Source organism: Athene cunicularia (genome assembly GCF_003259725.1).
Source record: "Athene cunicularia isolate RWA chromosome 1 unlocalized genomic scaffold, athCun1 chr1_part1, whole genome shotgun sequence".
In the NCBI taxonomy this organism is placed as follows: domain Eukaryota; kingdom Metazoa; phylum Chordata; class Aves; order Strigiformes; family Strigidae; genus Athene; species Athene cunicularia.
The window spans coordinates 17,968,844-17,993,510 of record NW_020799091.1 but is presented as its reverse complement, the minus strand read 5'-3'; the positions used below and the strand labels follow the sequence as shown (position 1 = coordinate 17,993,510).

Genomic DNA, 24,667 nt, shown 5'->3' with positions numbered 1-24,667 from the left:
ATGTATATGTGTGTGTGTGTGTATATATATATATATATATATATATATATATATAGTTATAAGAAGTGTGGAACTAGTCTAGATCTTGAAGTTTGACTGGCCATTGGAATCACTGAGGACTTCAGTGGAATTTATTTTAAATTAAAATCTTAATCTTGCAGCTGTGAAAGCTTCTGGTGCTCTAACACACTTCCTCTTCCCTCTGACAAGTGCTTGAAGGCAAGGCTTATAAGAAGGGTTCCCCAGGATGAAGAGGATGAAAAATCCCCTTGGGAAGATTGTTTCACACCTAGACTTAATGAAACTGGGTTGGAACTCTCTCGTTTACTTCTTAGCATAAACACTGATCCTTGTGGAAGACACCTTGCACCCACCCTGCTGAATCATTCCACCAGCTTATGATCTCCTTAACATAAGTGGGAGTAGAGTTATTCCCTAGGAGAGGATGGTCTTAACTTGTTTCTCATTTATGTGGCTCTTATTTCTGAGGAGAAGTAGTAAAAGGCTTTTCTTTAAGAGGGTCTGTGTGACAAGGAGAAACTGAGCTCATGTGTATAGAATAATACATCTCAACTGGATGGATCTGTCATGTTTTTCTTCTTGTAGCAGCAATTTTTGCCTTTTAGCAGCTGTAACCATAAAAGTACAGCTATAGTCAAGAGGCCAAGAGCAAAGCATTCATCTCATGGTTCTGAGGGTACCTGGTCTTCCATTGTCAGTACCAAAGCTGAACAGTATAGTATCAAAATAAGTAAATGTTTTTAATTTGAAAATTAGCTTGCAATCATTCTGAATTGTTTTAAGAGCCTGTTAACTCCTTAACATTGTTTACAGTTTTTAACTTGCTGTTGTGGTTCAAACGCTTGTCTGGAATTTGTGGTTAATCTTTTTGTTCACAAATCCATGTCAACCAGGAAAGAGGGGAAAAAAAAAAAACCACCAACACAACAGCAAACCACTCATCAAGCACAGCTTTACCAGCACAACTCATTGTTTGGATGAAGCACTCCCAACAGAAGAGTGCTTTTGTTGACTTTGCTGATGTTGTTCAGAGAAGTTGTGTTGCCATGTCAGGGGAAAAAACCTTCACAGAATGTATGGTGCCTGTGTTAGTTACACTGATACTGGTTCTATAATCTCAGAACACTGAGGTTTTCATTTAGTCCTGGCTTTATGCAGACCTTCCTGTCTGCCTCTAGATGAATTACTTTACCATGCCTATACCTTACCTTTAAGATAAAGAAAATAATGCTTGCTTATCCTTGCCATTTTATGTCTAATTAAATTGTTACCAGAACTTTGTGTTCCATATATGGTGGGTAGATCTTAATAATTATATTATTGTTTCCTTTTCAAGATAAGAGTTCAAAAGCCACCTGCAACAGGGATTCAGCAGGCTTATTTCTGATAGGAGCAATGCCTACTAACAGATCAAGACTTGAGGCTGAGTCTTACAAAAGGCTTTATTTAAGCCTGAGATAATGAAACAATGTCTGTGGCCAGCTGTAGAATTTATGTTGGTCCTTGGCTTATAACTTCCTGTTAAAGTAACCATAGATGATGTGGTTGATGAACACGGTTAAGACCCTGTGGGTAGGATTCAGCTCACTTAAGATGGGATTTCTACAATGTAGACATTGACGTTCAAGCTCCTTACTCATCTTTCAGTCAGTGAGGAAAATTAGGCCCTTTAAGGACTCAACTCATCTTACCTATTCTAGATGCCTGCTTAAGGACACTGATTTCTTTTTTCTCCCTAGTGATTATGAAGAGAGTCTAGATGTCTAGCTCAGATGTCAGTATCCACAACAGCTCAGGAGAGCTGTCCTGCATGCCCGTAACTCTAGCTGCTCACTGTGTGATATGAAGAGGCATTTAGACAGTTCCCTGCAAGAGGGAGATTTAATGGAAAAAGATGTGCCTTTGGCCAAGCAGAGTAGTTATACGTATACTTGTATTCTGCAGCTGAAAGGGGCTTGTGGAGAAGGAGGCACTGAGTGGGGAGAGGACCTTAGGGTAGGGTGAAAAGACAAATTAGCAGCAGTTCATCATCTCTTCCACCTCTTTAACTAGAAGGAAATGTTTTTATGTCTCTGGGAATGAAGACGATAACTTCTTGAAACCATGCTTTGTCTGATGGAAGTGGTTAGAACAGGCTTTAGTTAATTTATATCTTTCTGGTAGGTGGAAAGCAACCTCATACAATAAATATTATTCTTTTGAAGTAAATCTGTTAAGATAATGAACTGTAACTCATATTTTTTTACAAGCCTTCCTGTGCTTGCCCTAACCTGATGGGGGCGTTGGCTTTCTTGTAAATTACACCATGTGGGTGGAACAGCAGTGCTCAACTTTGAACAGGAGAAATGCTTCATTTTCCACGGTCCGTATCCTGCCATCTCTGAGATGGGAGGCTGTCAGTGAACTCAAGAAAAGCCTGGGCAGGTTAAGACCGAGTAGGTTGAATATTCAGTGAGTTTTGTGGAAGGGAGTGGCAGCTGCATTGCCTGCATGTTTGGTCTCAGCCTTTTTTGCATGTGGCTGTCACCTCCATTCTGACAGTTGTGACTCTGCCCAAAAATCCAGCACTAGGAGAACAAGGGAGGTGTAAGATTTAGCTAAAACTCCTGTTTTTAAAAGGGCCAGTATAGTACTTGGCTTTGATATAAAGTCTTTTGGTCATGTGCTATTAAGAGTGTCACATTTGCTCTATGTTCTCTGGTGCTTAGTTGCTGAGGGAAAAGTGCACTGGTTAGCATGAACAGTTCAGTTTAGTTTTAGTACGTGAATTATTGTAACACTATCAGGCAAACTAGTGTGTACAAATAGTACACATTGTATGGAAAAAGTATTAATGTCTAAATTTAAAAATAATAAGAATAAATACACTTTATATTTTGACAGTATTTTGATTATGAAGTACAGCAGTCTTAGAGATGTGAATGAGTGTTTATACTGAACCACAGGAAAGCTTGCATAATAGGTGGATGTTTCTGGCAAACAGTTGTGTTTCTGTTTGCAAGCTAACTGCTATTTCTAGCCTGAGTTTTTACCACTATTTTTTTTTTTAAATTATATACAAAAAGTGGGCAATTTTGCATTAAAACCAAACATTCACAAATCTTCCTTTCTCTTCTGCTTTTCCTTAGGAAGGAGTAATATCTCCTACTGATCTAGACCTTGTGATGTCTGATGGATTGGGAATGCGATATGCATTTATTGGACCTCTGGAAACCATGCATCTCAATGCAGAAGGTAGGTAGTTTAAAATGATACAAATATGAAGGGAAGGCTTACTTACATTGCACAAGACTGGAAATTTTATAGAACAAACCAGGTTAGGATTGCTGCAACTATGACTTGTCTCTCTCTTTACTGTAATAAGAAAAGGAAAAATTATCTAAAGCTTGAGGTCAGATGGAAGAAAATGGATATTGACTATCCCCTTGTAAGTGATAACGTGAAAGATGACATCTTTAAAACACTAGGTGTGTAGTTCATTTTTTTCCAAAATTTGTCGCAGTGCTTTGCAGACATTGCTATACCTGTAGTTCAGGATTGTCTTGAGTGTCAGGAAAAGAAAGCATTGAAAAAGTTAATCTGATAATCCAGAATCAACAGAAACTTTCTGTAGATGGGTGCCTTTTTTTTTTTTCCCGTTTTTTTTTCTTCTCCAGAATTTGTATCAAAGGCTCAGTGTAAACATTGCTGGAGCTGGCTTGCTTTAAGCTGGCTTAGATCCTGAGTGATGTAAAACTGCTTCTGTCCACAAAATACTGTGCATACAAAGTTGACTTAACAAAGCAGTCAAGCAGCAGTTAAATATTTGTCTTGTATAATCAAATTTTTAGATGTTTTTGAAACAGTATACATGAATCTCAGCTAAATAAAAAGTTAATTGCATAAAATTAAATAAAAATTATGGATCAGCGTTACAAAGGTTTGAACAATTAATTTAACATGAAAACTTCAAGAAATTAAGATCAACTAAATACATTTTTAGCCATTTATATTACGGGCTGTGTCTTTATTCTGATTTTGTATGGTCCCTGACATGGGAGGCCCCAGCTGCATTACAGGATCTTGTAACCCCTGCTCCAATGTCTAATAATCAAATAATAAAATTTAAAAAGGAACCAAGATTGTGCCCTGATATTTTACGATTACAAGTGTTAATTTATGTCTACTTGTTGGTTAGTTACTTGGCAGAAATTTATGTATTGGAAGACTGACTAAGCAATTTTGACATGAGTGTGGAATTGTGGATCCTCCACCAGCATCTTTCAGCTTGTCAGTTTAGTATAAATGTCAAAGTATTTGGTTTTGTGCGTTGTTAGATAAACAACATCCATCCTCTAAACAGAGGCACCTTCCTAAAAGTTTCCCTCTTTTGATCTGTTAATACCTGGCACTTTCCAGTCCTGTCTAGTGATTTTTAGACTTACTCAATATAAACCATACACATTCTTTAAACAGAACAGGTGCACATAGTACTAGCCTTAAGCACAGCAGTCTACCTGGAGTCTTGCAGGCCAGGATTGTCCACTCCTGGCCCCACCACTCCCCTAAGCTGCCATGCCATCCTCTGCAGGAATTGTGCATGCACAGCGTCTTCTAGTAGAGTAGCTTGCTGAATTGCCTCTACTAAAACATAAAACCAGAACAAAATGCTTGTTAGTACCAAAAAATTTGTAATCCATTTTAGAGATCAAATCTTACTTGTGAATCCTTTTTTTATCCATGTTTTAGACTCCTTAATTATAAAACAGTGTTTACTTGAGATGAATTGAATCATATTGATCACCTGGGTTGGTTTTGATGCTCTTACTGGAGTGCCCTCTGGGATTTGATGTTCCATCATGATCCAGTTTAGCTTCCTTCTCTCAGGAAGTAGTCATTGCTACAAAAACATCTGAAATTTCACACCTCAAACCAGTTTTAGGTAACATATGCAACTGGTAAATTGCTTGTTTATGGCAGAGATTATCCAGCTTCTAGAGTTAATGTTACCTTCTGTTAGGAATCTTAGTATTCCAGATCAGAGGAAGAAAAATTATTAAATATAATCCAAAAGACTGATAAACTGGAAGAGTAGTATTGTGGTGGGCTTGCAAAATACATAACCAAAATATACCTGTAGAGTTATTTTAACATTATATAATATTCTCAATTAAAGATAACCCTAAAATAACATAATTAGTACACTTGTGGACTGGGCCACTTACACAAAAGCACCTTGTCAGCTCGTTCAGTAACTTGGATCATAAGAAGTATTGCTTCACCCCCAGTCTTGTTGATGCATTGTCTCTGAGTCTAGAGCTGCTCCTATTTATGTGCTGGCAGGCTGACTCAGGCCGTCATTCTCATCAGAGATAGTTTAAATCCAAATTGCTGATGTCAGGACATATGATGGCCTGCGTTCATAGGTCCATACCAGTGCCAGCTTCTCTTTAGTTGCTCAGTATTTCTTCCCACATATATAATATGGAATAGTATGAATCTCCTATTGATTGTCTGGGACAATCCATTCTGATACATTGTACTAACAGTATCTATTTTATGTCACTGGAGGGAAATGGAGGTAGAAGTAAGAACCCCACTCTATTCTCTTTGATAGCCTATTTAGCAGCTTCACTAACTTCACAGCAGTTGCCTGCCTTTACAACTATAAAATATTAATTATACATAATTTTAAACTTTATGTTAATCAGTGAGGAAGGATGGTAAGCATGCAGGAAGCATGTGAGAGAAAAATAGTATTATTTGTGGGAGATCCTGGAAGATGGACAAGTCTGTCTTTTTCCTTTTTTTTTAAGGGTGATGTGATATTTTTGTTTTGAATAAAGAATATTATTTCAATTATATTTTTTTTCCTGAGATCAGTGTTCTTTCTTTTCCTGTGGGGTGCGTACATCAAGATCCTCCCATGAACATCCTATGTGCTAATACCAGGTTTCCCCTGTGTTAGTTCTTGTGTCCCTGCCTCCATATTCACAAGTGATCCTATCAAAAGCTATAGTCCAGGCTGCTTTAGATTACCAGTTAATCTATGCATGAATATTAGAAATTTTGAATATATGGCAGTGAGCCAAAAACCTTGAACATTAAATTGAAATGACAGCATCCTGTCACTAAAAGGAGCAGAAGCAACAGCTGTTTGAGAACTGAATTGCAGCAGACAGGGAGAAAACCATTTTTGGGGGGAGAAAATCACATCTGAATTGCATAATATTATGATGTTGATTGTTGGTTTCAGTAAATAAAATTAATGTTGATTTTGGTTCCAATAAGCTCTGTCTTTTGAGTCCATTTTGATTTCACATGGTAGCATCACAAAAAATGCTGTTAAGTCTTTTACCAGGAACATCAATAGACTCCCCTAGAGTCATTTACCCATTTACTTATCGTGGGATTATGTTAACAGGCACAGTGTCGCTCCTATATATGTACCTGGCTATGTGTGAATATACTGAAAATGATCCAGCCTCAGTAAGGTTGTATCTCCTCAATCTCTTGTTTCTTGAGCTGCCAACTCCTTTTAAGACCTCACAAAAAATGGTCTGTAAAACCAGAGGGTAGACTATCATACCGTGTCTTACATGTTTCTTCATGTAAAGTTCTTCATATATATTTCACAATTGGCTGTCTTAGATCAGTTACTTTATTAGTGGGTTATTTAGTGAGCTGTAATTGGAATTTAATCATGATCTAAATTTCTAATATTATCAGAAGAGCTGGAGGGGGAGTTTGAAGGACCTTTGTTGGTATTTTCTCTCCTGTGTTTACACAAACACCATTCCAGGATGGTATTCTACCTGTCACTCACTGTGGTATTCATACAAGTGTCTACAGAAGTTGTGTGAAAATGGGGGCTGATGTATGTCCCTATAATATAAGTGTAAATATCTGCTAAGCTAGGAATGAGTCTCCATGGTCAAAATTGTGTTTCTCTTACTGAAAGTAGGATTGCTTGCTTATTTTAAAAGCACCTGCCAGATTAGTTAGTTCTGGATGATAGGAGCAGAATGATTGTGCTGTACAAAAAGCACAAAACATGAAAAGGAAAGAGTTGGGGAATCTTACACCATAGTTCAAATGACATTTTTCTTGTCTGGCTAGGCAAAACATAGCCAAGCATGTTTTTTAGCAGTTACTGTAGACAAGCATGCTGGCTGGTTGAAAAGCAGAGATTATTTTCATTGCTATGGCTGCTGCTTTTAATGCTGCCATATAGTGAGCAAACCAAGCTTTAACCCAGTTCAGGAGCTTTCATACCATAAGCTAGTAAGTAGAGGGGGTGAGAATCTCTAAGTTAAGGTAGTAAAAGCTAAGAAAAGGAAGATTGCCTCCATTTCTGTCCAACCCATGTATTAAGTTTTAGGATCATAAAACATCTCAACTTAATCCAGGAATACTTGTAAGAGTTTACTCCTGAGATGAAATATCACAGTGGTACATAATCATACAAAACCATCTTCTTTTGTGACCCCAACAGTTATTTCATACATATTTACACACATTTGATTCATTTCCCAATAGGCTGAATAAAGCACTTTATAGTCCTTCTAGAACTGCAGTTTGCCTTTATGCAGCTGCAGGGCTTTTCTGTATGAAGAAGTTTGTGTGCAGTAAGCAAAGGTTTGAATGTTTCAGCATACTGGCTGCTGTGTACCAGTTTTCTTCTATGGACTCTGAGGTGTAAAGTGGTTCCCTCCACATTCTGAAACAAGCACAGGAATTCTTAATGTTTTATTGCTCAAGTCCTTATAGATGTGTCCTGAGGAACACATCATGGTGTATCCTTCTCCATTGTGTTAACGAAAGAGTGTGTATGGTCACACTGGAATTCATCCCAGATTTGAAACTGATCTAACAAAAGAAGTGGTTCATATTAACTCCAGTTTAATTCCTTGATCCACCTCACAGCAGTCCTGCGCAAATATTTATGCATTGCTGTTGAAATGGTAACACAGTGACAGTGAGAAGAAAACCTTTTTTGGTGTAGTTGAAAGTATTCATGCAACTGCAGACTAAATGAATTCATATGGGAGTTAATGCTGAGTAGCAAGTGTCCTGTGAATTCACATCCTAACTAAGATCATGATATCTGTGTTCAGACACACCCATATGGAAGACAGGATTACATTTAGTAAGTTTTCCTTGGAGCTGTAATGTCTAGAAACATAATCCCTCTGTCAGCAAAACAGAGAGACTGGGACTTCTCTGAACATAAACTAACCTTGACAGATCCCTCCATGATGATCCTGAAATATGCCCCTTCTTTTCTGTTCTCATCCATACTCATCTTCAGTCTTACCAAGTGCAGCCTCTTCTTAGATTTTTACCTGCTAAAATCAACCCCACCCCAATCGTTGTTGCTATTACATCAATGGCTTGACCATCTCACCTACTCTTTTTGAGTCATTGCAGTATCTTATTATGCTGCTCATCAGGTTCAAAGTAATTAAGTTAATACTCAGTATTGTGAGGCACCTCTGTCTTTGGTGTGTTCCCTGTCCTTGTCAGTAACACTTGCTCCTGTCTCTTGTTTTCTCTCACAAATATCTCTGTGCCTTCCTTGTTTTGCCCCATGTGCAGTGTCCTTGCCAGACTGGTTTACCAAGTTTGCTTGCTTGCATCTTTTAGCCCTCATGTCTGTTGACTTTCTTAAGCAGGGAAGGAATGAGACTTCACGTACAAGAAACTGAGATACTTGAAGATTCTTACATACTATAATGTGTGAACATATGTTTTATACTGTCATGTTTTCACTTTTTTTTTTTTCCTACTACTCCCATCACCTTTATGTTTATGAACCTCACTTGTGAACAGGTCTTCTCAGGGCAGTGAAGCATTTTGTGCATGCTTCTAAGCTTAATATCTGTCCTGAGTTACTTTTTCTTCATAAATGCCCTGTTTGTCTTGATGATGCAACTAGAGGCATTTCACTGATACTCATGTTTGCACTACAGCGGTAAGAACCTGCAAACGCCAAGTGTAGTTCTCTGAACAAGTTCTTCTGGGACAGTTCATTAGCTATTTTGGAAACTGTCTGGACTCTCATTGAAGCTAAATAAGCAGCAGCTTATTCTTCTTTGATGGTGGTATAAAAAGCCTTGCATTTCCTAGATACATATGGGCAGCTGAAGAGCCTTGAATCATCTTAGCTTGTGATAATGTTCCTTTAACTATACTGTACAAGTCAGAAATGCTGAGTGTGTTTGGAACTGGAGTATTCCCCTTTTCATCTCTATATTCCTGTATCCACTACTCCCTTAGAACATTTTGTTACCATTCCTCTTCTTCCACTCTCTGCCATTGTTGTAAACATGTGATGGAAGGCAGATTCAGTGAACTTGTACCTTCCCTGGAGGTATTTCTGTTCTGTGTTCATGGTTAGGTGCCTGCTTGCAACATCTGCCTTCTCCCATAGCCCCTTCCCTCCAACAGTGATGAGGCGAGTGTGCAAGGAAGAAGGAGGTTTAGACAGGGAGCCAACAAACCACATAGACAAGAGGAAGCTACTGTCATTCCTGTGCTGTGAGTTGATTCCCTTCTTTCTCTGTTTCAGATGCATCTTGCATCATTCTTTTTCTCCAGTTAGAGATAGTGGGGCACAGTGTGGGCACAGCAACTGGATGTAAGGAGAGATGTTGATTGTTTTTAACTGCCCCATTTGCTGCCATCTTACTGTTTCTCCTGCTCGCAGGTACTGCCCTGTCTGTCTCACACTGTTTACAGATGCTAATTCTTCCAATTTAAGCTGCTCCCTGGACAGTGTCAACAAGGATTAAAATTAAAGGGATTCTGTCATGCTTGTTTTCCACCTTTTTGTCCCTATGCTCCAGTCGAGTGCTCTTCTCATCCACCTTTGCAATAGCCCTGAACTTTGAACCAAAGGACTCCTAAGTCTAAAGGCCTGGTGTCAAATATTTGCCATGTTTGAGTTTGCAGTTGAAAAGCAAAGTGTTTTTTCCAGCAATACTACCCATTGCTCAAGTGCCTTCTTGAAGCTGGCAGCATAGGGTTGACTTTCATTACTGATCCAAGTTAAAGATTGCACTAGTCTCCACTGACATTTCACACTGGGAGTGCTATCTTGAGTTTGTTATTTTTAAATTACTATTTTTTTTACTTTTTGAGTGTGACCATGTGAATGTTCTAACTGTTGGTGTGTTTCCTTCACTTAAGACTTGAAAGATTTTGCAGTGTTCACCCCCTGCTTGGCATGCAGCATACATGTTTGAATGTTGCTGTTTCAGCCGCAATGTTGAGATCAGTTATACTAATGCAGCTGCTCTTCTCTGACCCGTAACTTTTTTTTTTACCTTTTCCTATTTTGCTGACTTTGCATAAGGCTTCTTTTCATTCATACATTGCGTGCAGTGAGTGTATTACTCAACCTCCATTTGCCATGTCTCTGTTCCATTGGTGAGCTATACCCACCCAGAAATTGTTCTGATTCAAGCAGTAGGTGATCTGCCAGTAGAAGCTCAATTTCCAGGCTGAGTGAACTTTGAAGGACGTCTCCAGCTCAGGAGTTCATATTCACCAGGTGAATGGATCAGCTACGTCCAAGCATTTAGCTTTCCTGGGATATTAATGTTCTCTCTTTAGATGGAGGCTCATGAAGATTTCTAGCACAGAGACTTCTTTTCTACTTTCTGACTGTAACAGAATCAAAATTATTCAGATCTGTGCTATTATTACACAAGCTTACTAGGTGGTTGAGATGTTACGAATGACTTTTGGAAAAAAAGTACCAAACCCAAACTGTTCACCACTAGTCTAGGTGTCATAGACCTCTGTCATCTAGGTAAGCACTAGAATAACTGGTAACTGCCACTGCTCTGTTTACTATTCCTTCATGTGGATTTGCTTGAATTGCCATATATGTCTGAATTGCCATATTTGACTTACCATTTTTGATTTTGTGATTGTCTAGCTGGCAACAGCTGCTGCCCACAGCTATGAGTTAGCAAGGTGAACCCAAGTTCACACAGATCTGCACTATTCAGCCTCAGTCATCCTGACTTCTACATCTGGGAACTTTGGATGATGTTGCATGATGTAGGGGCAAACTTTTTGCTCAGACTCCTCACTTAGAATTAAAAACTCACATGAGCAAGGTGAAATGTAAATATCATCATATTGTGGTTGGTGCATGAGACTCATCCAGAATTGTCTTGGGTTTCCAAGATTGCTTACGTGGATCGCATATTCTTTGGCTTCAGTTGCCAAAGTCTGTGAGCCCAGCTGTTAAGATCTAACAAGCAAGCACTTATGTTAATGACAGGGTATGATCAGTAAACCCTGATAACCAGTGGTCCTTTCCACAGTGCCCAGAGTGTTTATAGAGGTGGTTGGTGTCTGCTTATTGTCTCAGTGAAGAGATGGAATCGTATCACAGCCTGTTGCTTATCCCACAGTAATGCTTCTCTTCCTGAATCTCACTTCCTGCCAGTGATGTTTTGGAGCCCACTAGGCAATTTGAAGGTTTCTGCCTGTGTGTCAATCAAGAAAATTAAGTAAAATACTGAATTTTCATAGAGCACCAATATAGCTGTATGACCAGCTGACCTCCCTTTTTGTGTTAGAGAAGGCCAGAACATGCTCGAGTGTATTCTACGAACACATATGCTCCATGGGTAGATAACACAAGGAAACGGGCTGACCAACTGCTGATTGGTACACTCTTGGCACCAAATATAGGTTCAAGCTACTTCACAAGGCTCCAGTTTTTCTCAGAGGCTCCTTCCTTCTCATACTGGAGAATGCATGAAATGGACATGTTCTCCCATTCTGTCCTTTCAGTTGTTTTTCAGTTGGTCACTTCAGAGTGCTCATTTCTTAAAGGAAATGTAATACTTTTTTTAACATTTGTTCTTTCAAAGTTCTTCTGTCTTTGGTCCAGAATCAAGAGTGTTCTCTATAATCTGACTGACCTCAGAGACCTTACAGGAAAACCTGTACTTCGGTGATTTCAGGCATGTTGAGCAGCGTTAAGTGTTGTAGTTTATGATTCATAGTTGCCATTAGCCAGAGGTTTCTATTCATTCATCCACCTTTCAACCTCAACCATTTAGGGTTAGACAGGTGTGACTTCTACGGTATTGGTATCAGACAATATTGCATTCCAGGGAACTGTCTACAGGCTGTTTAGGAAAGAGACTGCTTAATGACTCTTGACCCGAGTTGCATTCTTTTGTGTGGTAGTCAGGCCACCCCACTTAAATTTCTTGCATTTTGTGGTTGGATAAGACCATGAGCAGTTCAGTTTTATGCTTCTCAGTCTGTATGATCTCCTGAGTCTTTGTGAAAGAGTTGGTGATTGTAATTGCTTGACTTTGTATTCTGCATTGTTCTCCTCTTTGCTTTGATAATTAGCTAATAAAAAGAGAGTTAAGGATGCGAATTTTTCAGTCTCTGTGATTCTCAGAAAAGGAAGGTGATTGTCACAAGCTTTTACTGGATATCCAGAACTTCCCTTCTAAGATCTAGCTCTAGGGTGCTCATCAGAATAATCACATTCTTACTCATGTCAGCTTGCTTACAGCCAGATAAGCGTTGCTTATTTACTGTTGCGGTGCAGCTCATGGCTTCTTGATTGATGTGCAGTGGGAAAGGCTGCCTTATCCTTTCTTTATTATGTGGTAATTAATAGAACTAAAAAGTCTACTAGATTTATATGTCTGGCTAAATGACTGGTTCCTCTTTTTGGTGCATTTATCATTCCAGTTCCTCTCTAGTGCCTCAAAAGTAATTTTTTTGAGATTCCTACTGGAGCTGATGGAAATTGAACCTTTTCCTCATTCAGCCAAGGTCTACTTGGCTACCATTTTACCCATTGTTACAATTAGCTGGTTCTTAGGTTCTCTGACCACATGTTTTTTAAGATGTTTACAGCAGGGTCAGCTTTGAGGTCAGACCAAGTTGCTCAGGGTTTCTTGAAGTCTTGAAAACCCCCAGAGATGGAGACTGCACAACCTCTGTGGGAAACGTGTGCCAGTGTTTGAGTATCCAGTCTGAACCTCTCATTTCAGATGTGCCTGTTGTCTCTTGTCCTCCTGCCATGCAACAGCTATGAAGAGCCCAGCTCCGTCTGCTCAGTGACCACCCCATAGGCACTGGGGAGCTGGTGTTAAGTGCCCCCCTCCCCGCCCCCCCAGCCATTTCTACTCCATGCTGAACAAGCCCAGCTCCCGCAGCCTTTCCTCACAGGGTAAGTGCCCAGCCCCCACCATTTCAGTGGCCTCTGCTGAACCTGCTCTAGTTTATCAGTATCTTTCTGGTATTGGTGAATCCCAAACTGAATGCAGTATTCTGGATGCAGTCTAATGAGTGCTGAGTAAAAAATAACTTCCATCAATCCACTGCCTCTGCTGTTAATGCAGCCCAGGATGTTGTTGGCCCTCTTTGCTGCCAGGGCACACTGTTGGTTCACATTAATCTTGCTGCCTACAACGACCAAGAGTTATTGGGATTCACAGGCCTGTGTTGTTGCAAAGAGCTCTTCCTTCTGAGGTACAAGATCTTGCATTTGTCCTTGTTCGTTTTTTTTAAGGTTTTGTATTGTCTCATTGCTCTAGCCTGTATAAGGGCAGCCCTGCCCTCCAATGCATCAGCTGGTCCATCCACCCCCCACCTCTCACCCCGGACCAGCTTAGTATCATTCACAAACTTTATGAGGAAGTGCTGTTAAGCATTACTTGTCTCAGGACAGATTCTTGCAGTACTCCACTTCTAATGGCCTCTAGGTAGAGTACAACCCATTAACCATTATCTCTGAACCTGAGTATCTAACCCATTTTTTGTCCATCTCATTGTCCAAGCATGCAGACCTTAATGTCCTAACTTTGATACAAGAATATCATGGGACATAGTGTCAAATGCCCTTCTAAAGTTGAGATAAATGATATGTCCTACTTTCCTATTTTCCATAAATCAAATTATTTAATCACAGAAGGCAACGAAGTCAGACATGACTTACACCATGGTGTACCCATTGGTGACTAAATGCTGACTGTTACAGTCACTTTCTTCTTATTCGTGTTTCCAGAAATTTGTTTCAGGAGGACTTGCTCCTTGATTTTTCCCAGGGACAAGAAGTGAGATTGATTGGCCTGTAGTACCCCAGATTGCTCTTTTGACCTTTTCTGAAGATGGGTACAATATTTACCTTTAGTGATCTGGGCATCTCAAGTGATGACATAGATGCATTGAGTGGCACAATTTTAAAAATAGAATAGAAAGCAGCCTTGCAACGACACAGGCCATTTCTCTCATATCCTTGGATACAGTCTGTCTGGTCCTATGGTTTCAGATGGGGCAGATAGTCACTGACTAGGTCATCATCTACTGCTCATAGCTCTTCTCCTTGAACCCTGCCTCTAAGGACAGAGGCATAGGAGACGTTATCAATGAAGACTGAAGCAAAGAAAGCAAGGAGTAACTCTGCTTTACCTGTTTTTCCTGTCACTAAATCACCCACCCATTCAGCAACAGACCCACACTTTCCTTTTTCAGCTGTTTATTACTTATGTAACAGTAGATGTCCTTCATGTTGCCCTTGACATTCTTGCAAGCCTCAACTGGAGCTGAGCGATGGCTTTCCTGACACCATCCCTACATGCCTAGGCAGTGTTGTTAAATTTCTCCTTTACAGCCCATCTGTGCTTCCAAGTCTTGTATGCTGCCATTTTGCACTGGAGCTCATCCAAGCCAATCTCTTGATACATCTAATCGTCTTCCTGAATATCAGGATGGACTGTTCTTGCCTTGGAGGATGATGTCTTTTACTGGCCTTCCCACTGATGCTGACCAACAGGCTCTCTCCCAGACAGTTGCCCATCCTATAGAATAGCTCCATACAGCTGAACTGCTCCTTTACAGAGATGGCACGGCCCCCTCCTTGTCTTTCCTGAAGTGTGTATCTGTACACCACAGAATCATCTAGGTTGGAAAAGACCTTGAAGATCATCCAGTCCAAGCATTAACCTAACACTGACAGTTCCCAACTACACCAGATCCCTCAGCGCTATGTTGACCCGACTCTTAAACACCTCCAGGGATGGGGACTCCACCACCTCCCTGGGCAGCCCATTCCAATGCCTGACAACCCCTTCTGGAAATAAATGCTTCCTAATACCTAGTCTAAACCTTCCCTGGTGCAACTTGAGGCCATTCCCTCTTGTCTTATCACTTATTACTTGGTTAAAGAGACTCATCCCCAGCTCTCTGCACCCTCCTTTCAGGGAGCTGTAGAGGACAATGAGGTCTCCCCTCAGCCTCCTCTTCTCCAGACTAAACCCCCCCAGTTCCCTCAGCCGCTCCCCGTACGACCTGTGCTCCAGACCCTGCACCAGCTCCGTTGCCCTTCTCTGGACACGCTCGAGTCATTCAATGTCCTTTTTGTAGTGAGAGGCCCAAAACTGAACACAGGGGTCGAGGGGCGGCCTCACCAGTGCCGAGTACAGGGGCAAGATCCCTTCCCTGTCCCTGCTGGCTATTTCTGATGCAAGCCAGGATAGTTCTGGCACCACAGCACTCCAGTTATGTGAGCCCTCCCAACACATCTTGGTTGCTCCAGCAATGTTGTAGCTGTGTGAACACACATGGAACTCATTTCCCCCTGCTTGTTTCCCAGGCTGCACACATTTGTGCACATACACTAGAGGTGGACTTCTCCTGTATTTTTTTATACTTTCTTGAGGTTTCTCCTGTACCTGTTACCCTGCACTCTTTTCTTTCCATGCATGTACACCCCTTCCTCACTTGACTACAGGTTGTAATCTCACTTTTCCAGTGTTCCTAATGTAAAGCTTTTCTCACGACATTGGCCAGGTTTTTGGCAAAGATGCTTTCTCCTCCACTTCGTCAAGTGGATTCCATCTCCCCCTAGCAGTGCTCAACCATGAAAGAGGGTCCTGTTGTCATAAAAGCCAAATCCCTGTCACTAACCCCAGTTGCAATACAAGGTGTTCATCTGCAGGATCCATCTGTTCCTTCTTAAGCCTTTCTCATTCACTGGAGGCCACCTGGGTCTCCATGCCTTTGACCCTTTACCCCTGGGCCATGTTGTTCTTGATACACTCCAGGTCAATAAATAAAAATAATAACAGGAATGCTTCAACTGATTATGACACACACTGAACACGAGGAGAGGAGAGAGATGAGAGCACCCTCCTTGTGGACACTGGTTGGGGAAGCTTTCTGGTCTCAAGTAACAAAGCACGAGTATATCCACAGTTGTGTACTACACCCCTCATGCAGCATTGCCTGCTGGTACGTAACATTAACTGGGTTTGCAGTAAAGGCATGTCCTACATGATTTTTCCATGAACCGTAATGTAAATGTAGTGGACAGAATCCATTTTTCCTTGATGACAATTAGGTGTCTTTAACATAAGAGCACACCTTTTTTTGGACTCTGATTTAAGAGAGTGCTTAAGCACAGGCAGCCTTACTGAACTGGAGTAGGAGTTTCTGTTGAAATGTAATTTTTCACTCTTATTTTTAGGTATTTCAAATTATTGTGAAAGATACCGTGAAGGTATGAGACTTGTTCTGAACACCTTTGGATCAGTTCCAGAATTTTCAGGTGAAATTGAGCAGAAAATCAATCAGGTAAATACAGAGTTGATAAATGCAGTGACATTCAGAACAAAGAACATTAACTTTTATTTTAACATTTGTACCATTTACTATTAGAGGTATCTGTAGTCTGTATTTCTTGGCTGAATGTGTACTCTAAATGAAAAGATCAGTACATCATGCATGTAAGTCCCTTTTCAAAGCACTTCGACATACATCCAGGGAAAGTTATCTAGCAGCTGAGTAATATTATTACTAGACAGCGGAGTCAACTGCTAACAACTATGGGTTATTGACACTAAATCCTCCACACTATTTCTTACCACTTCTGTTCTCTGTCCTCTACCATAATATGCACAGCTCCATCTTCCTTTCCTACACAATTTCTTTCTCTGTGTCTTTCTCCTTATCACAGAATCACAGAATCATCTACGTTGCAAAACACCTTGTAGATCATCCAGTCCAACCATTAACCTAACACTGGCAGTTCCCAACTACACCATATCCCTAAGCACTATGTCAACCTGAAGCTACTATTACAGTAGCTTTTTTCTTCTGGTTGTTCTTGGTTTTGCATACTTTACAGACCAGAGCTCCAGACTGTAATGTGTGCAAATACACATCTAAGTTGCATGTGAGCAGTCTGGTAAGGTTACTTGCATGTTTAAAGATAAGATGTGTTTAAGTGCTATGCTGGATTGGGACCTTGTTTGTCTGTTAGCATTACTAAGCCTACAGTTTATTTATACTCACTATATAGGCTATTTTATATGCCCATAGGAATTAACTGAAGTATTGTAATTTCCTGTCTTTTCCTAGTTGCCTTTTTTAATGCTTCACTAAAGAATACGTGGATGTGTTGAATTGTTCCTGATCAGCTGTCAGAGAGTAATTCAAAATATGGAGGCAGTCAGTCTGGAAGACAGCATTTTTCATTCCTATTTATGTTAATGAAATTTCAATATCAGCTGTGTTAAAAAGAGATTCTTTTATGCTTAAACACCATAGATTGCTTATAATAACAATAATAATTGTGGAGGTATTCATTATTAGAAAATTTTAACTGATATGAGAGAGTTTGGGTTTCCTCATAGAAACCTGGATTCCACTTCAGCATCTGTTTCTGTCTCTCTTTATTATCTTTAGTCTTCAGTGCCAAAGATGGGCTTGCAAGAATCATTTCTCAAGAGTAAAACATTAAACATTTCTTATCTGACTCCTCTATCCCTCCTCCTGATTTTTTTCTGGAGTGACTGCAGCTTGCCAGTTATTGCTAGCACGTCCAGGTTTTACCCAGTTTCTCAACACTTGCCTTTTAAACCTTTAAAGACCTCAGGTGCTACTTTGGCAAAGATGACCTTGTGATCTCTACCTGCACTCTCAAACCAGCTTTTTTTCTTTGAAAGAAAATCTGTTACAATGTACTGTCTGGCAAGAGCTTACTATCTTTTGTTCTTTTTTCAGTGATACATTTAACTTGCACTTCTAAGACAACTTTGTGCACTCAGAAATACTTTTTTTTTTTTTCCATTTTGTTTTAAATAGAATTCTTGCATGCTAACTTGTTCAGACTTCTACCTATGTGTCCTCAAATAGTACTGTACTTTTTCTCCCCCATATTCTAATACACAACAAAAATGATAATTCTGGGTCTGTTATAGGTGTCTTCCCCTGCCATTTTGATTGTAACTGGCACTCCTAAGACAAAATGTTTCTAATAAACACAGTATCCCTCATTACATTTATTAGGAGTCAGAAGAGAGATCACAGCTTTAAACACACACACACAAATCTGGTTTAGAGCACATTTTCAGCCACGTAAATGGCCTGGTTGCCGCCTTCCTAATTCATAAAAGGTTATCAAAGAGGCTGTGTGGGCCAAACTGAGAGAAGAGGCACCTTTGTTGCCACTTTCAGGCCAACCTTCTCCAAGTGCGAGCACTTTTCTTCTCATACAGTTTAGCTCATTTCCAGTCACTCATGTAAAGAATTAGTGGCCTATTACTTGTGATAGACTAAATTACAGTTTTTGTGGGTGGTTACTTGGTCTGACACAGAGAAAGCAGGAAACAATGCTGCTGATAAACTTTTTACTCAGAACGTCATCTTTGATCATCTTGCATTTTCTGTTCCAGGCAATGTCTGAAAAAATACCAGTTGTTCCAAAAGTCCTGGATGCCAGGAGAAAACGGAGAGATGAATATCTCACTGGTCTTGCCAAACTGAAAAAACAAATGAAATCTGACTGAAATGCACCTTGTCTAACAGGAGAGACCAAATGAAGAACAGATCTTCATAAAAAGTGGAAATTTTTGGTCATACAGAAGAAGAGACTGAATGTGCAACCAATTATATATGCACAAATGTAGACACCATCATGATCTGAATTTATCATGATGTAATTAATGAATAACTGGAAATGGTTATTAAAAAGTTCAGTTAAAATTTATCAAATTACTATATGCATGCATTAGATGCGTAAGTGTTAAGTAGCTTTAGCAATATTAACATTGTGCAATGCTGGAACACAATCGTGTTTTAAATAATGCATTTTTCAGCCTGCTTAGGAATTCAGCACTTGAACAATATTTGCTTATGCAGGGATCTGAAATAGGCAAACATCAGCTGTTTGTCACTGGAGAAAATAAGCCCTCACCCGCCAGTCACTGTGACAGTGAGGTTAATTTGTAAAGCACTGACCATAGATAGGAGAAGGTTGTATTGAGCAAAGAGTAAATTCACTGGTGAGTGAGCTGAGACCTCAACAGCAGTAAGGATCACTTCAACTTATATCTATAACTGTTCCACAGTGTAGGGGAAAGAATTATTCTTCCTTTTCTTCCCTTTGGCACTTCTGTACCTGTATGGTGATCTAAATGTGAGCAAATAGAGCAGAATTCCCCCCTCATCCCCTACCCCTGGTTCTGTAAGACTTACCAGAGACCAGTTCGGTCTTTAAGACCATGCACTTGATACCCCATGGCTTTGCCCCCAGTTTAAGTCAAATTTTTGATGCTGGCCATTGGCATTGTTGCATAAATATGTGCCCCATTTTAAGACTTATCTATGAGAAATAAGAGATTTTGACTTAATAGTTTGGGAGACAGTATGATGTAGTAGATCCATCTGGACTTTCTCCCAGACTACTCCATGACCATCTGAAAGATCTTGGGAAGCCAGTTCACCTCTCTGTTGCCATGTCTATTTTTTACATTACCTGAAGCAAGGACTGCTTCTTTAGGACTCAGCTGCCATGAATGTAACAGCTGTAGCTGAAGGGATCCCAGGTATCTGTTTTGCTCCCCTACTGAAGGAAAGGTGCAGTGTCTTAGATGTAGTATTTATGCTTTGCTGCTGCCCTTCCTACAGGCGACACATCTGCTCCACATACAGGGATGCAGTATACACCTGGAAGTAGTAATATCCTCAGCTGCTGCAGTGGCATGTTTCAGTCCACAGTAAAGTGTTATTATGAATGTATGTACCCTGTCATATAGTTGGACTTTGATCTTAGCTGGAACCTCGGGGCATTATTGTTATGCATATAGGAAGAATAACTTGAAACAGTGCATTGCCCCCATCCTGCTTGAGTTAAGCATTTTTGAATTTGTGCTAACTGGTCACGTAACCTCCGTCACAGCACAGATGCAGAAGTTTTAAGCTGTCATTTTGCTAATGCTCTTGTTTTTACAGAGTGTGCAGCACAAAAACAGATCTCTGAAACTTAGTTACCATTTTGAGCTGAATGGCAGAAATGTCTGCATGAACATACCAATACCACCTATCTCTTCTTAGATCACCTGGGATAAATTGTGTCTCTTGAAACAAGTGGTAGGCCAAGAACACATCTCTGGATGTGAAACATGGGATGGGAGGCATAATGCAGAGGTTGTCCTATGCCCCTTTATAATCAATGGAGAAAAAGGAAAATTTCTAAGCTCAATTTATTTTATCCCAATATAGACCTAAAATTGTCAGTTTCTTCTATTGCTTTTTATTGCCACAGTGACTGTCTCAACCTGCATTTAGACTTCTGAAGTTGGGGAGGTCAGTCCTCACTCCTGATGCCTTATTAAGCAATAGTAAATTTATAATGGGGCTGATTTCCTCATTTTATGTATGGTTTTATATTTCAGACACGGCCATAGAGGGTTCCAGTTACTTTCAGGTTTAGACCTGTTTTGCTGTGAGCATATGACATTGTCATAACTATAATTAGCTTGGATTGCTTCTGTTTATTTTGAGATATTTTAAAACTCAATCATGTCATCAAATATTTGCCTCCACCTTTATTATTTGCTTATGAATAAAATATTTTAATGAGGATGGTATTAACTTCTGTGCTCCAGTGTGATACTGTAGTGGTAGCACTACCTAATATGTCTTTAGAAACCAGCGCTCTTGTAGAATAATTTGTGGAAGTCAGTGGGAGTAAATAGGCAAGAAATAATGTGCACTCTCCTATAATTCATGTGTTGGTGAACAGCTGCTGCAGATGCAGGGCCCTGCTGTGTGGGAATGGCTTTTTGCAGGGAGAAAAGCACTCTGGAAAGTGCCAGGGCACTTAATGTGTGGTGAGCAGCTCCTCTGCAGGGTCTAGCATACAGCAGAGCTCTCCTTGGAGTGTCAGTTCCCACCCAGATTCACAGCTACAAGTTGGGGGAGAGATGTTTGACAATAAATGTTATTCTAGTTGACATACACTTAGGATTTGAAGCGCACAGAATTATTAGTTGGTAAATGCAACAGCTGGAAATCATTAAGAAAAGGTACCTAAATTAATGAGATAGGCTCTTCTTATCCCAGGGACCTGTACCCTGTTCACAATTAATTCTCTTTACTCACCAGTCATTAGACTGTGTCTGAATTCTGTGCCCAGCTTGGGGCTCCCAGTACAAGAAAGACATTGGAAAAATGGTAGGGGAGGCCCTCAAGATGGTGGAGCTGGAGCACTGTTCCTGTGAGGAGAGGCTGGGTGAGCTGGGCTTGTCCAGCCTGGAGCAGAGATGGCTTTGGGGGGACCTACCAGCAGCCCTCAGTGCCTGTGGGGAGGTCCAAGAGGAGATGGAGTCAGGTCTCTAAATTGGGGCTGGGTGAAGAGATAAAGATGGTGGACACAAGTTGAAACACAAGTGTTTCAGCCTGGATGTAAGGAGACACTTTTCCCCTCATGAGGATAGGCAGAAGCACAGGTTGTCCACAGAGGTGGTGCAGTCTCCATCCTTGGAGGTTTTCAAGTCCCAACTGGATGAAGCCCTGAGTGGCCCAATCTGACCTCAGAGCTGAGTCTGCTGTGAGCAGTTTTCACCAGAGACCTCCTGTGCTTATTGCCAGCCTGCATTTAGCATTAAATCATTAATCATTAGCCTGATTCCAAGTTTTGTTTGATTTTATCCTATTTTGTATCATAAATGTTGCTCTGGCTTAAGTTAATTAACTCCAAAGAATATATATAGATTAGTTCAAATCATCGCATACATTGAGAGGACTTAACCTAAACCATAAGGGAAATTTAGGATGATGTGAATGGATATAAATAAATCTGCATTCAGGTTTTTCCATGCATTTTCCTGGGCGGATTAACATAATACCATTAAATTGTCACAACTTTTCACATATAAAGAATTCCTTACAGAAAATTCTGAGTCACCAAAACCCCCACGTTGTTGATTCCCAGGGGCCAACCCTCCTGGTGATGGATAAATGCTACATACACCTTGTTCAGCATCTCCACTGCTCAGGGCTGTGGGGGTTTGCTGGGAGGGGAGGATCCCCTATCTCTCTCTCCCTTTTCACGTTTTTCCTTCTGCCTCTTGGTTCTCAGCTTCTCATAGTAGTCCCTGACTAACTTCTCCCAGGGTGTTTAGCTGATATTTGGACAGAACTGCTAATAGGTTTGCTAATTGGACGGTGAAGAATCCATTCTGGGGATCAACTTGTTAGAGCTGAACTGCTTGTAAGGTAGAAATCCCAATTCTGTTGAATTAATGGGTTTAATTATTTTCTTCAAATTTGTCTTACTCCTTCTGTCCCATTACGTTTTTTCCTCAAATGGCAAGAGACTTCTTGTGATAGATTGCACCTGGTATGAGGAGTGTTTCAGAATTAACATCAGCAGTTCTACAGAGTTGCAGAACTGCTGCAGACGTGGTCAAAGATTTATTTTATTTAATTCTCAGCAGAAGAAGCAACAGTTGCTTGAATGTTCCAGCAACTATTTTATGGTAAACTATGAGATATTTTGGAAGGATTTTTCTTGTGGTTTCTTTTTTACACAATTGCATATTTTAAAACCCTGTATTATTTTTAATCAAGTTACACCTATAGAAATTTCTAAATCCCTGTCTTTCTTGAACTGTTTTTCTCTTTTACCAGCACTTTTTACCAAGTGTTTTACCTAACAGTAAAGTGTTTTACTACTTTACTATTAGTTACTGCTGCTTATTGGAAGCAGAGTCCAATGTGTTCATATCAAAGCCTTTGACTTAATGCTATTGAAAATCAGAGCCCCTATTAAGTGTAAGATAAGGAAGAAAGGGCAGATGCAGGGAAACACTCACCTGCTTCACTGAGGGAAGTGCAGTCCTAAGTCTCTGAGTGTAAGGAAAGTAGTTTGCAACTTGCAAAGCAGCATGTGAATTTACTTTCCCTATTCTGTAGTTAACCTTCTGTCCAGTCATGATAATAGTTTGAAGGTTGAAATGTATTTTCTGATTGCCATATTATCTCATTAGAATGGTGTTAAGAAATTGCATTATCCTATCTATACCATCTTTTAGGCAAAAAATGAACTGTGCTTCATTAGGGAAGCAGGATAGTGTTTGTGGTGCTTGTTATAAAACCAGAAAAAGTAATTTTGAGACAAAACAATGTCATTGTCAGTTTCAGTTTCTCTAAAAGATGAGATATGCTGCCAGTGCCTAGGTAGTTACATGTTGGGACTGCATTGCCATAGTATCGAGTTACAAAAAGGTATATGAGCACATGTAACTGTGGTACCCTTGCAGATACAGAGGACAGGAGCCCTCCATGAGAAGAGGAGCCAGGCAGATCTGAACCTAGCAATTAGTGTAAGTGTCAATAGGAAAAAGAAATGGTCTTTCTCTTTCAACAGCCTGCCAGGCCCAAAGGGAATGTTTCACAAATTAATTCAGATCTAGCTAGAGTAAACAAGTGTAAATGAATATGTTTACTCTAGCTGCTTGCTCATCTGCTGCCATTCCCCCAAGCTCCAATCATGCTGGCAGGGCAGCTCTCTGCTTGCCCTGCACCTTCCATTTTGTGTGAGTGTGCACATGTGCAAATCAGTCAAAGTGAGTGGAAAGACAAAAACTGACCCCAGGAGAAAACTCACATTTGATTTGTTAAGGCTTTGTACCAAGCTAACAGCCAAGGATTTCTTTCCCTTTTCTGTGAATTCAGAAAGAGAAAGGAATTCCTCCCTTCAGTGTGTTTTTCAGAGTTAAGTGGCAGTGCAGCTTAGAGCACATTGCTTAGAGAGAGTTACCCATGGACTAGTATTTCTTAGAGTTCATTTTTCAGTTAGAACTTTCTTCTCCCCTCTGAGTTTTTTTCTTTTATTGTACAACTTTAATTTGGAAGGATCATTTGGCCATTGCATACAAGCTAATATTCATATATGAGTAATGATAAATACTGATTTTTATAATAAGGAATAGCAGAGTGACAGGAGCTGATATCTGGTGTATTCATTTGAATGTGTGTGTTTAATCATACAAAAGCAATATTCAAATGGCAATATTTAACTGCATATCTTAATACTCATGAAGGCTTAAATATTACTTCCAGCATGTGCTGGGAGCAGACCAGTAGCAAAGGTTGATTCCTCACTGCTATGTCTCTACAACGTTATCTGTTGGGAAGAATGAGTACCTGCATCCTCCACTGCTGCATGTGATGCCATAAGGCCCAGAGCCGTGGCTACACAGACCTAAGGAGGTCAGAAAAGAAACTCATGATTTAAAAAGCAAATGCTGTCATATCGATAGTTTCATAAGAATTGGGGGAAAAAAAAGATGCTAGAGCGCGCTTCTGAGGCAAAACAGGGCAACTT

At 40.2% G+C, this 24,667-nt stretch overlaps 1 protein-coding gene across 2 annotated transcripts in view; it reads left to right on the top strand.

Moving 5' to 3' along the window:
- Positions 1-20,928, top strand: part of CRYL1 (crystallin lambda 1) — a 59,273-nt gene extending 38,345 nt beyond the window's left edge. For both annotated transcript variants that reach the window (XM_026853798.1, XM_026853806.1), the window contains 3 exons: positions 3,150-3,255; positions 16,520-16,626; positions 18,729-20,928. In XM_026853798.1, the coding sequence (XP_026709599.1) occupies positions 3,150-3,255; positions 16,520-16,626; positions 18,729-18,842 (327 nt within the window). In that variant the 3' untranslated portion in view covers positions 18,843-20,928. The remainder of the gene's footprint in view (positions 1-3,149; positions 3,256-16,519; positions 16,627-18,728) is intronic.
- The last annotated feature ends 3,739 nt before the right edge of the window (positions 20,929-24,667 follow it).